General features: G+C 44.3%; 5 protein-coding genes across 5 annotated transcripts in view; 2 read left to right on the forward strand and 3 right to left on the reverse strand.

The window, feature by feature from the left end:
- The window catches only part of LOC126559830 (DNA damage-regulated autophagy modulator protein 1), a 399,963-nt gene that overhangs the window by 150,463 nt on the left and 235,489 nt on the right, over nt 1-14,011 (forward strand). The gene's annotated exons all lie outside the window — the stretch shown is intronic.
- Nucleotides 1-14,011, reverse strand: part of LOC126564858 (mitogen-activated protein kinase kinase kinase 15) — a 153,791-nt gene that overhangs the window by 126,248 nt on the left and 13,532 nt on the right. The window lies entirely within an intron of this gene.
- LOC126560583 (uncharacterized) overlaps nt 1-14,011 on the reverse strand; it is a 499,122-nt gene that overhangs the window by 38,828 nt on the left and 446,283 nt on the right. The window lies entirely within an intron of this gene.
- LOC126560131 (BTB/POZ domain-containing protein KCTD8) overlaps nt 1-14,011 on the reverse strand; it is a 346,716-nt gene that overhangs the window by 36,152 nt on the left and 296,553 nt on the right. The window lies entirely within an intron of this gene.
- The window catches only part of LOC126561562 (uncharacterized), a 36,185-nt gene that overhangs the window by 10,867 nt on the left and 11,307 nt on the right, over nt 1-14,011 (forward strand). The window contains exons 3-4 of the mRNA XM_050217826.1: nt 6,997-7,208; nt 8,012-8,218. Coding sequence (XP_050073783.1) covers nt 6,997-7,208; nt 8,012-8,218 — 419 coding nt within the window. The remainder of the gene's footprint in view (nt 1-6,996; nt 7,209-8,011; nt 8,219-14,011) is intronic.

Below are 14,011 nucleotides of genomic sequence, written 5' to 3' on the forward strand. Positions count from 1 at the left end.
ATGCTGGTGCTTGTTGCGGTAGATTGAATCCCCGATTGGTTTTGCGTTTTGGCAGCAGATCACTGTTTGCAGCAGCAGAATGAATCGATTACAATCGAATCGTTTGCCAAACCGTAGCTCAAACGAATAACGTTGGTAGGACCGGGCCAAATGAGTGCTACATTTCTTTTTCGTTTATGAAACAAGTACAGTAGAGCTAGCTAATTAAATTTCCCGACCCTATTTATCATCCCAACACGAGCGCCATTCATCATCATCCGCTTAGCTTAGCAGATCAGAGGGCGCGATAAAAAAAAGGGCTAGTGTAGTATAACTTCAGGCGCATTAGAAAAATAGTGCATGTACTGCGTGTCCCCCACTGCCAACCATCATCGTTATTGAGTTCATTAACTGTGAAACACATGAAAAGGATGGAAAACATGGCGCTCGCAACATAATTTTCCATCCATATTAAGCTGAATAAAACAATTTTGATTGAAATGTTGTGACTACATCGTACGGGATAACGAACGACAACCGCAAAAAAATAGAAAAAAAAAACAACATCCCCTGCAGTACGCTCGTTTGCTATTTGCCCAGATAGAACTGCATTCGAGCGAACGCAATTCGCACCCAGGGCACAATAATGATGAACGATGCGCGACGCTTTTCGGGGTAGAATTTGTTGCAACAGATAGTAGCAAAAGGAACCGCCATTCCTCCCACGCAGGGTGGAAACGGAAAATTGATGGAAGTACGGAAGGGCGACGGGGGATGGTAAAAACATGACCCTTGCCAACTACAAAACCCCACCCTAGCGCCCTCCTTTCGCAGCCGCTTTTCACCTTCTATTTCGTAACACTTCCCCGACCCCCTTAGAGAGAAGAAAATTACGCCACCCGCGCGCGCACACATACACAGCTCCACAGCCCACTAATTTTGCCAGAGGAGTGGGGGAGGGGGGGGGTGTTTTGCAGGGCTAGTGGCGAAAGGGCGAAAGACGGGTGACAAGCCATCCTATCGAAGCCGGGGAAACAATCAGTCTTCAGCAGTCGCACTCGGCCCCCGGCCGACGTTGGTTCTTTGGCATCGTGCTTGCCGCACCGAAAGCGTGACGCAAATGGTACCCCCCTTGCGATAGTGCATGTTGCTACATCTAAGAGCGCAACAAATAGCGTCACAAAGATGTTCGAGCCATCGGGACAGTGTGAGCGAGATGGGGGAGGGAGATTGGAAGGGGAAGAGCAAGAGGGCGTGGGAAAGTGTGTGAAGCAACTTCGACACACTCCTTGCTTAACAACCTTGTTAAAAAGAGAATAAACTGTTCAAAACGTTAGTGTGTGTGCACTGCGGATTGCATTACTTTAGGCGCATTTTGTCGCTTATTCGCTCGCACAATGGATTAAGATTATTTTGCGGCAGATTTAGCATCAAATCAACAGCATACATTAGCGAAGACTCTTCTACATACACGCTAGAGCTTGCGTACACTCCGGAGTTTTGTTACGGGGCTGTTTAACCGGTAAAAATGGACTACTATTCTGTAGAAACGCAGTTATACCTTTGCGAATTGCATTCAATCAGAATGCAATTCGTTTATTTCCGAATTTTATATTTCCTCACGAAAAAAAGGCTCACTATTGTGTGTATTTTTATTTTCCACGTTGTTTAAATATCTACTTCAAATGGGAAGATATACATTTTACCAAAGATGCAGAATACTTAATGCAAAATGCATTTCTCTTCATTTTGGTTGTTGGATCCATTTCCAGACAATACTATTTTAAAAAATGAACTGTTTCGTTAGCGATGATGCTCTTAGCAATGTTCTTCAAAAAGCAAATAATAGATTTGAATACAAAAACGCATCACGAATTGCACAACAAACAAACAAAAAGCCGGTTTCGCAACCCCATCCCTCCGTAAACTATGCAATCCACACAATAAAATGATCTATTTCTGTGGTATACAGCAAGCAAACAAACCGCACCGTGGATACTGGGTACTTTTCCCGCCGCTTGTTTATTCGATAACGATGACCCGCAACGCGCAGCAACGTGAGCGAAACAATTTTATTTTATTTTATTTTATTTTTTTTTTGTCGCTTGTTTCCATTATTATCATTTTCTCCGTATTTCACTGCAATCGTCTTGAAGCTGCTGACTACACCGAGTGTAAAATGTGCACTGCAAAGCACGAAGGAAAGGTTCTTCCCCCCCCCCCCCTCTTTTTTTTTCTTTAATTTTCTTCCAACGTGCAACGTGACAGAATCCAGCCCCTGACGCAGGGGGGACCGGGGGGAAAACAGTCTCCTTTTTACGCGACAATCAGTATCGGTATATTAAATCATGGCTTAAATTGTTTATATAGTCAAGCGCGTTGGGAAACGGTTAGAGAGCAGGAAGCAACGAAGAAAAAAAATTGCACAAATCAAACAATTCCATTTTGTTATTTGACGAACACGAAACCTACCCGCAAAACCGCGCCAAACAACCCCGGGTATTGGCACCATAAATGCGTTGGTCTCATTTCATCCCCTATCCCCTGACGCTTGCTTCCAACCCCTTGAGTTTTCTTTATCTTTGTGGGTTTTATTTTGCTTGTTTCTCTCTTCAGTTCGTTTCGAATGAACTTTTCCAACAGCAGATGGAATAATGTCACCCAATGCACCGTGTGTCACGGACAAGATATGCATCACTATCTCTTTGGTAAGCTGAAAAATGTCTCGGGGGGGGGGGGGGGGGAGGAAAGGGATGCAATGGTAAAATTATATGGGGAAGAAGGGGGATGGGGATGACACGGTTCCTTCTGCGGTTCGATTCATGCTTGTCAGCGCGCGCTGTGGTTTTTCTTTTTCCTTTCCTCGACCGGCCGGGAGGCGGGTTGTCAAATGGGACGGGTTTGCGAAAGAGTGCGGGCGCGGGAAAGAAAGCAAGGAATTGCACAACGCAAACAAACAAACACAAAAAAAGGCACAAACTGAGCAAGGACGCGAAACGCGCGAACTCCAAGGACGAACCGTGTGTCATTTTGTCTCAATCATTTCCCGAAGCGTTGCAAAAAGCGCGCGCTGCAGCACAATAGTTTGCAGCCAGTTTTTATGCTGATTGTGATTTCCTCACACAAACACACACATGCACATGCCGTAGGGTGCAGAACGTGCAGAAAAAAAAACGAGTGGGTGGGCGGGTTTTTAAAGTATGCTTGCTGTCGCTGGCAGCCGTTACCAATTTGACGTGTGTAACGCTTTGCTCGGTGATACGAGGGATACAGCTAGGGGGTGGTTCGGTGAAAAAGGGATACATTAAAGTATGATTTCCGGACCCACGAAAAAAAAAAGCGGAGGAGTTTTCCAACCCTTCCACGCTGTTGCACGCAAATTTTCGTAGCAAAAACACACGCAGACACACACAAACTGCTACACTCGAGTGCTAAATTACACATGTTGTGTGAAGCAGGGCACAATTTTTCCCAGATTTTCCGCAAACCCCTTTGGGGTGAGTGATTTGATTTGATTATTTATTTTGCCTCCATTTTTTCCTCTGTTTTTTTTTTTGCCTAAACGTGCTCGCCTGAGCAGCGCAACAGTTGAATTTTGACTCACAAAATTGCTGCTGTTCCCCTTCACACCAAAAAAAACCCACCCTTAATGCTATTCCACCATCTTTTTTTTTCGCCCTAGTCCTGCTCGATTGTTCGAAGTAATTTCAATCTTTCATTCGTTTACTTTTTTTTTTCTCAAAGCACGTGAGAAAATTTTGGTGAACAGGATATGCCCTAGGTACTATTAAAACACCCATCATACGCACACACACACACACAAGCATACAAAGCGTGCCCATTTCCCTAGACGGTTGCTACCAAAGCAACAAATATTCATTATGTTAATCAAGAGGTAGCAGCCGCAACATTATCATCGCAGACATCATCGTATCCCGCCCCCGCCAAGGGAAAACATTTTCCGGGAAAATCAGATACAGCAAAACCAGTGATGGGATAAGTGGGATAGGGGGAGGAGGGGGGGGGGGCGAATTTAACGAACTTTACCGTGTCTATTGTTAAACCGTGAGGCAGCGCATCAACGGCAGGAAACAGAATTATAATCCCCCCTCCCCTCCCCCCTTTGGTTGGTGACTCACCGCCCCCCACCCCCCTCTTCCCTTTTCCTCCTTCCCCGTCTACCTACACCCCTTCATCCGGATATTGGCACTTCCGTACCGTACACACCTTACCACCGCGTCGCGAATGTCAGCGTTTTCTACATGCTCCTCACTTGGTACACGAGCCCGCAAAAAAGTCACGAAAAAAAAATACAACAAAATGACACCCAGAATACCAACGCAACAGCGGGGGCAATAATCGGGTTTTCGAGATAGAAAAAAAAAGTTAAAGAATGAACCAAAAAAAAAAAAGGGAAAGTTTGCCCTCAAGATTTTCCACTTATTTGCCGCTTTTTGATTCATTCCGCACCTCGAACACCTACACGAACCTACCGAACCACCCAAAGCTCCCCGGGTTTAGTATCAATGCGTGAGGTGAACCAGGGCAGGGTAAAATTGTAGACCGACTTTTCAGTCTCATTTCGCGCGCGTTCTTACCAGTCTCCAGGATTTCCCGGATAAATAATAATATTTGTTACAAGTCGTTTCTCCTGTGTCTTACCATCCTACCCAAAAAAAAAAAATTCTCTCTCTGTCTCTCTTCTTTCTCTTCTTGACCCACTCATATACACGCCAAAGAAGCGCACGCTTTGTTTCGTGCTATTCGATCGGCTAACCAATTTCAATTCATTTATCTTTTTTTCTGTATTTTATTTCGCTCGCTTTACTCTCGGGAAAGAAGTCCTTGCGAAGTGAATGTATATAAAGAATATTGACGTATAGAGAGAAATGGAGAGGGAGGAGGGAAGTTGTTATAGAGGAAGAACCAGAAGAAAGGAAGCGGCTTCAGGATTAAAAGGAGGAAAATATCCCAAGTGCCTTATTTGCTTACGGGCTTTAGCATCTTGTCGATGGTGGCTTTCCCTTTTTTGGATTTCGTAAGGCATGTGCTGGAGCGGTTTGGATTTCGTCCCTTCTTCTGCTTGCCCTGCCTACGGATCGTTGTATGCGCCTAAGCTGACATTAAACTTCCATGGAAGCTTTTGGAATCAAGAGTATCCTCCGACAGCGCCCATCAACCAGAAGGGAAAAGCATATTTTCCTGTTTCATTATATTATTCATCTCTGACTGTTGCTTTCTGTTTTTTTCTTCTTCTAGTAGCCAACGTGAATCAAACAAATGCTAAAGTTTGTCACGTTATTTGAGTCCATTTGCGGAGTGTGTCCTTAAAAAACCCTTCCCAAGAAGTGTTTATTGCTAACCGATGAAGCGCAAACAGGCACAAAAGACGTGAGAACAATTGCATTTTGAGCCACATAACCTCAAATGTTTGTGCAGTTGAAAAGTTTTATCCCACAGCGTACCGAGACTAGAGCGAGATAAGATCAAACAAATTTTCCTCCACAATCTCTCTCTCTCGCTCTTTGCACTGTTTGTTCTTGGAAGATGGATGGTGCCCATGGTCGGGCATAACGAAGAAAACGATTGGAAATTCGAAGGAACATTCCAAGAACACACACACACACGTCCCACCTACCGTTTTGGATTTTGCTAACAAGCTCACTAGAGGTTCGTCGCTTGGACCGTCGCTTGCGTCCACAAACCGAACGCGCTAATTAATTCAATTAATTAACGTCAAGCGCAGCGCGAGTCCGTGAATGTGCCCCGTATCGTCCTAATCCACCTTTAACCTCTCCCGCTCTTCCTTCCTACCTTCTTGCGCCCTTGTGTACCCCACTCTACGCCCACTACCAAAAAGATCAGCTCCCTTTTAGAGCGAGCAAATACGGTAACAAACCAAGAGCAAGATGGCGATGCGTGTGCGCGTGCCAAGCTCGACAAGCGTCTTAAAACGAGCTGCATGCATCTCAAACGCAAGAATCAACACAGTGATTGCCAGAGGTAAAGAAGTAAAGTTTACGTGGCATCTCTTGCGGGAGGGAGGAAAGCAACAAGTCGGGAAGATAGGAGAATAAGATCATGGAACGCCATTTTGTTTTTCTTTTCTTGTAAAAGATTGGTTTTGTTTTTGTGTTTCCTTCTTATTTATTAAGCGGCGTTCCAAATGTGTTATTTGAAGTAATTTGAATTAAAAACTCTTGTAGTGAGTGAGTTGAATCTTTCCAACAACAGCTGAAACAGCTACCTGAATCCGAAAAGAGTTTTTGATTCAGTAAAAGATTCGAGTCTTTAAGGAATAACAGACTAAACTAAAACGTTAATAGTTGGCAGTGAGATTTGAAGTCTATCAAATAGAGACAGTTATCGGTCGAGGGATTGAACTCCTAGACAAGGAACAGAACAATGATTCGAGTCATTCGAGAGAGAGTTACTACTTGACCCAAGAGATTTGAATCCAAAAAATTAATTCACTGATTAAAAGAGCCATTAGCCGGTGCGTAGCCGGAATTCTAAGCTCAAAAAAGTTGAATTTCAACAGCATAACTTTGAAGTGAACGCATTATTAGTAACCTCAAAGATGTGAGTTACTTGTCGGAACACAGATTTGACTCTCAAAAGAGGAGTTAGCAGGGATTCAAACGAATCAAAAAATGGGGTTGGAATCAAATCCTCCAGTGTGATTCATACCTTACTCTACTTCTACCATTTTCTGTGGCTTGAACTCATCGATAGAAAGATTAAATAATAAAACTATTTGTTTGCTGTCACTCACTGTATTTACCGAAATCAATTTTGGTAAAGAAAACCCAATGATTTGGCAAAACAAAAACATAAGCACATATCTCGTAACTTATACACCGAATTACATCTTCCTTCACTATGCTATCAATTATCATAAGGCCTAGCAAGGATGACGTTGACTGAGCGTGTCCTTCCAGCCGTTCCGTTGATGAAGCTGTGTATGTCTTTCCTATAACTAAAACACTTCCTTTACTCACCACTCTTTTTTCCCAGAAACACCATCAATCAGCAAAGTTCGACCGTTGATAACGCCCGCTAGTCTGCAGATTAGCTCGCGAGGACGCGTCGTCTTTAGTATCGTGCCGGCAGCGCAGCAACAGCAGCACCAGGAGGCGCTGGACACCACCGAGGAGCCCTTTCTTTCGCCCGAGTACATTAATTCGCTCGGCAAAACTATTCAGTTCAGTGAGTCCGACGTCGAAAAGGTAAGTAGAGTTGGAGCGCTTAGGAGTGGTGGAGAGAAAGAGAGGGAGAGAGGCCTGAATGGTGGGGAAAATGGAAATGAATCCACCCACTAAAACCTGGTGCAGGAAAAAAGGATGAAAATCACTCCCTTTCCTCTCTCTCTCTCTCTCTCTCTCTCTCTCTCTCTCCTTGTTCACTCGTTGATGTGATGCATTTTGAAGCACGACGCAGCAATCTATTTCACCTGAAACTGTATTTACGAGGTTTCCCCAGCTCCGGACAAGGCAACCGGCACAAAAAAAAAAAGCGCTCAGGAAAATCCCGACAACATGCTGTTAGGATGATTGTTTTCAGTGGTAAAATCTCGCCCCCATCCCGACAGACAATAACAATAATTGCATTTCAAATCAATTCGTGCCTTGGTGGAGTGCTTTCTCTTCAGCTTCCTTTGCCACAAGCTTGTGTCCAATCATGTCAGTCATCAGCATCAAATCTGGCCATCGTTTTGCAGCAACGCTTTCGGCCAAAACTTTGGCCAGCAACAGTAATGGACATTCGATTAAAAAGGTGTCCTCCTTCTTTCTCTCTCTCTCTTTCTTTCTCTCTCGCTCTCTCGCTCTCGTGTCAATTTGACACGAAGAGCTGTCAGAAAAATGACGCAAACCCCGTATTGTACAGCCTGCCAATAAACCAATCAATTGGCCCTTAATCGAGTCAGGCAAGCAGCTGACTTTTCGGGAATTTTTATCGCTCAGCTCAGTCTTTCCAATCGCACAGAACTCACACTCCGCTACGGGCTTCCTTTTTTCTTTTCTTGTTGCAGATGTGGATCTACTCGCTCGGTGTCACGCTGCAGCGTACTGTGTCCTCGTTCGCCGTCAACCATCAGCAGCCACAGCACCAACAGCAGGAGTGCGACGGTGCCCTTCACCTGCTAACCGACGACGCACTCACACCTCTCGATCACGTCATGCTGGCGATGTGCGAAGCGAACCTATACCAACGCGCCAGCCTGATGTTTCTGCTCGATGTAAGTTTGCCAATGAACGAGAATTTTACGCTTTTTATTGTGACTTATTTGAACCGTTGAGAAGGTTTTTTTTTGGAAGGATTCTCCAATTGTGCGTTCGAAGATGTCAGGAACCTGAACTAAGGGATTTGCAAATATTCTTGAAGCGAAATTCAGAGACGAAACCTTCCAATTTCCATACGGAGAAGACATTTTTTTAGCATTTTAGGGTTTCCAAGACAAACTAGTAATGTTTAAAACATATGCTCAAAGCTGGAGTAAAGATATGGTGGAGTACTTTTTTAATAGATCTGGACTCTATGTTTGGACTTTCTGGACCTATCTGGAGGAGGATTTCTGAAGTTGGCTTGTACAGAGATTCTAAAACCTCTGCTCAACTAAGCTGTAGTACTTGGAAGTAGTCACAAAAACAACTTCTTGGGAAGATATGAAAGGCATCTTCAAATCTTCTTGAAGCTAAAGCCCAATGAAATAGGATTATTCGGAGAAAAAACCTTCCAATTTCTACAAGGAAAGCTCACTTCCAAAAGGAGTTTGATTAATCAATTTATGGTTTCTGAGGAAAAACTAGCTCCTACTAAATCAGATCCTGAGCAGTGTCGGGAAAATGTATCAGAGACTCTTCCTGCAAATTGTCCTCCGCTTCTTGAGAAAAATCCAGGATCAACTCGAACAGCGCTAGTTCATCTCAGCAACTAGATATTAGTTCATCTGGAAATCAGTGCTTAGCTCAAATAATATTTACCCCCCAAGAAGCGCTATATTACCAAACTATCGAACATAAATCCGTCAGCTACACCCAGCCCAAACCAGGCCGCATCTCCGAACACCAAAACTAATAATCAACATTCCGCATACTCTTGCTTACTAATAACTTCACTACACTTTCTTCAAAATATGCCACCAACACACCCCAAAAATAGACTTCTAGCCGGGTACTTCACAAACGCCCTCGCCCCGTTTTTGCTCGCCCAAATGTTGCACCGTATGCAACCCCAACAACACAAGCATTTGCGGCTGTACAGAAATTAGCCTGCATCGGGAAGCCTTGGGATGCAGCTCAGCGCACATTCCACCGCGTCGGTGTGTGTTTCGAGGCGGTTTCGAGTGAAAGAATGCTGCCGAACATGAGTGCAACATTGTTATACGGAGGGGGAAGGGGGAGAGGGGGGGTTTCCCCTCGCATCAACGAATGCCAAGGATGCAGCGGAGGGAAGCTTATTTGTTTGGACAGTAAACACGTTTACCGGAGGGGTTGCAGGGTTTCCCCGCCTGCTGCAGCTACCGTTTGGCCGGGTGAAGTGATCTTTCGTCGTTTGATAGATGGCGGAATGTTAGCAGAGTGCAAAACTTCAATATCCGGTCCAGAAATTTGTCTCGTAACGAAGATATGTCTAGTGTTTAAATTTGCGAGAACCAACGTTCCGGTTCCCGAAAGGGGGAAACAAAAAACTTCAACATTCGCTCGGTTTTGGTGTAGCGTAATGCTATCAGCGTAGTAAACTAGCTCTTTACAGCGGCAAAACAAACGTAAAATGGCTTCGTGGCTGCAGTAAACCGATGGATGGGCACAATAACGGCTAATTTCCATTTTCTAACGTTAGATTTCATTACCGAACTCGTTCGGGAATGAATTTTTCTGTTCTCGCTTGCTATTTGTTTTTGCGGCACTCATTTTCATCTGACCATTGCTCACATGCCGGTACGTTTGATTGTGAAAATTTTCGTAATCAGCATAATTACTACAACAACAACAACAAAAAACAATCAAAAAAAAATCTTCAAACCTACCAACGCTCTCTCTCCCTCTCTTTCATCTTCACCCACTTAGCGAGCCGTCGAATGCAGTTTTTATCAGAAATATTAAATCGATTCGTTACACTCCGACACGGGCAGGGCAAGTGGGCCGGTGCCGTTTAAATACATTTTCCAAATTAGCCCGGTATCGCATGGAAAACTTCAAACACCCAGCACACACTCGTTCAAATTTTTTTTCTACCACCGCTGCAAAGAAAAGCAATTGTATAATAAGCACAAAAACGGGGGGCGTTTGTGTGTGAGAGAGAGAGAGAGAGAGAGAGAGAGAGAGAGAGAGAGAGAGAGAGAGGGCTAGGATCAGAATTGTAAATAATTACGCTAAAAAAAACACACACACACACACACACAAGCACACTCATACACCTTCTCCATTTGGTGTACCCTCCATACAGAGATGAATCAGAAATGGACGCGTTTCAATGCAGTCCAGCGGCCGTTAATTAAAAACTTTAATTTAGTTTCGCACTCGGTTTTTGGCTGTCTGGGACGGGCACATGCACACAAACACACACACATAAAAAAAAACGGAACAAGCAAAAGCTAGAAACTGCTCAATTGTTGATCGAAAAAATGGGGTGCAAAAACTGATTTCCCTGCCCTGGGAATGGTTTCATCAAATGTGTCGTCCCACACCGTTTTCATTTCCAATTGTTCGGGTTTCGATTCTGAGTCACTGGGGAGTATTTTTCTTTTTTGTTTGTTTTAATTCTACATGTTTTATTAGCGTTACAGGAAAATGAAAATGCATTTTCCCTGCTTCTGCTTCATTTTCCACCTCTCTCACTTCCTGCCTTCCTTCTCTCGCTCTGCCTTTGTACTATAAATTGAAATTGAACACATGAAAATACGGCATTCCGAATGGCAAATGGAAATATATTTAAAATCGCCCGTAATGCACCCGAGCGGGCGAGTTAGACATTTTGAAAATTTCCGCACAAAAAGCAGCCGGCAGAGAAGGAGTTTTAAAAAGGATGTATGGCAGGGATGTCAAACTCAATTCGGCTCGCCAGAGTAAACATTTAAAAAATGAGGTTTATGGTTGGGAAGATCGAGTCTTTTCGAGGTCTTTTCCTTACTTTCGGAACAAAAAACTATCCAACTGTGGGTAACATTAGGTCAAGGAAAGCCAGCTTTGTATTGTCAAAGAAGATGCAAGCATCTTAAGAAGTCCTCCATACTGATCACGTCTACCAATTAAATTTCTCAGCGTATCACGACATCACATCTTCATCTTAGTATGGGCCTACGCATTGTCTGGGCATTCTCATTAAATGACCAACCTATGGAAGCTTGCTTCATTTATTAAATTTCCTGCCCAATCATGAGATCCACAGGCTCCTTCCCGCATTCAAAATGCCAATAATTCTTGTGATCTTCCTCACGCAGACAAATCGAATTCGTCAATTATGAGCCCAAGTCCATGTCTCAGATGGATCTGAGATCTGAATTAGATTTGCTTGGGTCCTCGGTTATCTTCGCATCCTAGCCTCGGTAGATCATCACTTAGAGTCAAATTAAAAGAAGCAGAGTAGGCGCAACTCACTTTGCCCTAGTTTACTATCAGTTTACCTAATCTCGGAAGTCAATCTCTTGCAGCAGATTTACCAGAAGCAAAGCAAGTGCGACTTACCGAGTCTGTTAAGACTCGCCGTTCGAAAATGGCGCGTGCACTGGCGTCCTCCGTCAGCATAGTCCAATACTCTTATCTGTAAAGGACTACCGGACGTATCATTGTGCGATATATCGAGCAATTCGTTTGTTGTTAGAGTCTTCTGGATCGCAGGAATTTGTGGAGTCTGAAGTAACTTGTTGTTGTCCGAAGTTAGGATCGTAGAAAGGTAGCAGAACTTCCCTACCATCTCAAGACCGTCGGCGTCAACTGATAATTAGCTTTCGAGTTTCACGTTCAGAACCTCTAGCAAGCAGGTATTTCAATCTTGATCCAATCCTATTAGCCTCGCGTTTCAGTCGCTCACCGCCACAGATGTCCGTCCGATTTGGCTACCATTTGTGGCATCCTCGGTTGAAGTTACTAGCAGCTCTGTAATAAGTGCTGCGTAGAAGGAATGACTCTTGCCTTGGTATGGACCCTCAATACACATTATTCTTGCGCCATCTTCTTGGAAGTTAAAGTATATCATGGTCTCCACTAGAAAACAAATCTAGCCAACTATCAGACATCTTCTTCTTCACGATTTAACGAATTTAACGACAGGATTACTAGACTCATTGATATCACATAGTTAGACATGTTTGACACGTCTGATACCTGATCCTGACAAAGTGAGCAGGATAGCAAACGGAAGACAATCATGGTCGAAGCTGGCATCCGCTGAAACGCCCAACCGGAAACGATCGATCGGTGGCAGCGAATGCTCACACGCACTATCAAACTCCGTAAAACGTGTGTAAAACTGTCAACCTGAAAACGGGTAGGATCGGAAGGGAAAAACTGTTTCAGTGACAGTTTTTCCCAAGTATCTATTCGTAAAAAAAACCCCTCCAAAGCAACACCACCCTACTGCGGGTGCTAGCTAATCCTGTTTGAATGTGAAGCGAAAGTTTCGCTTCAAAAAATGATGATGCATTTGCCCTTCCTTTGGTGAATGTGTGAGGGAGCGAGTTTGTTAAGGGTACGGAAAACTGCATTTGGCATATTTTCCAGCCGCCATCCCGGTTGGCCGGTTGGCATGATGATATATACACGTAGCAGCACGGTCTGTGCCATTGTTGTGTCCATTGATAAGATTTGCGAGCAAAATTCACCAACCCGGCACACTTTATCGATGCGAAACACCGTGCATCGTTCTGCTCGCTCGCTCTCTGGAAGCCATTTTCCCACCAACGGGACAAACACAGAATGGGGCTTCACATTAAAACAAAAGGGCAAACCGGGTGCGATCCGTCCACTCAATCGTACAGTATGGGTGTGTGTGTGTGTGTGGGTGTGTGTTTGGAAAATTGATTCATACGTTGTAACCCTCCCCTGTCTGCATGCAATCCCATTTCACCCTTCTTTTCCTTTAATTTCTTTCCAACTCTGTCCAAAGAAAGAAAAACTCTTAGTTGGCCAACGGCCAGAAACAACGCACACACACACACGTTTTTAGCTGGCGCAAATTTTCTTCTATCGTTTCGTTGCATTGAGCACCAGCACACGCGTATCGGGGAAAATCATTTTCCACCTCATAAGGTTTCACTTTTCACTCTCTTCGTGTGTCCGGTCTTAAGGGGAGGGAAACAGGGGGGGGGGGAGGGGTTTTGTTTTTCCAATCGCTTTTCATTTTTTGTTTTTGTTCCTCGCCCCATATCCATCGTTATGGTGTGGGCGAGCTCTGTGGTTTATCCACTAAAACCAGGAGAGGGTGTACCGTTACACACACACACCCACCTCCTCCCACACCTCCCTCGCGTTCCCGATCCACCCCTCGAACTCATACAGCAGACCAGCAGCACTGAAACTGATTTATTGTTTCCCATGGCTTCTAAGTTTGCGCCTCATTGGTTCGAGCTTCGGAACGTTTGCTTCGAATGTCAAATAGCGTGTGTGTGTTTGTGTGTGTGTGTGTGTGTGGATGCGCGTATGTGTGTGTGTGTGTGTGTGCATAGGATCGCTTTTCCACCCAGTTACACTACACAGCTTGATTTTTCCCATGGACTCTTGGCTAGAAGTGGCTGTCGAAGGATCGTAATCCTGAACAGAGAAAGCGAGCGAGGGTGTGAGAAAAAGGGGGGGGAGAGAGAGAGTAGAAGTAATAGTTTGATGAAGAGCTTGAAGAGGGGCGAGTTGAAGGAGTCGCTTTGGTTAGGCAAGGTGGTGGAGAGTTCGAGGTTAGTTTCAAATATAATAAATAACTTCCAATTGAATAGGAAGTGTTCACTCTAGGCACGAAAAATGACTCCTCTTGTAAAATGGCAAAAGTGAAAACTGGGGAAGGTGTGGTATAAAAGGGAATGCTGGCGTGTTTTGCAATC

Source organism: Anopheles maculipalpis, chromosome X, assembly GCF_943734695.1.
Source record: "Anopheles maculipalpis chromosome X, idAnoMacuDA_375_x, whole genome shotgun sequence".
NCBI lineage: Eukaryota > Metazoa > Arthropoda > Insecta > Diptera > Culicidae > Anopheles > Anopheles maculipalpis.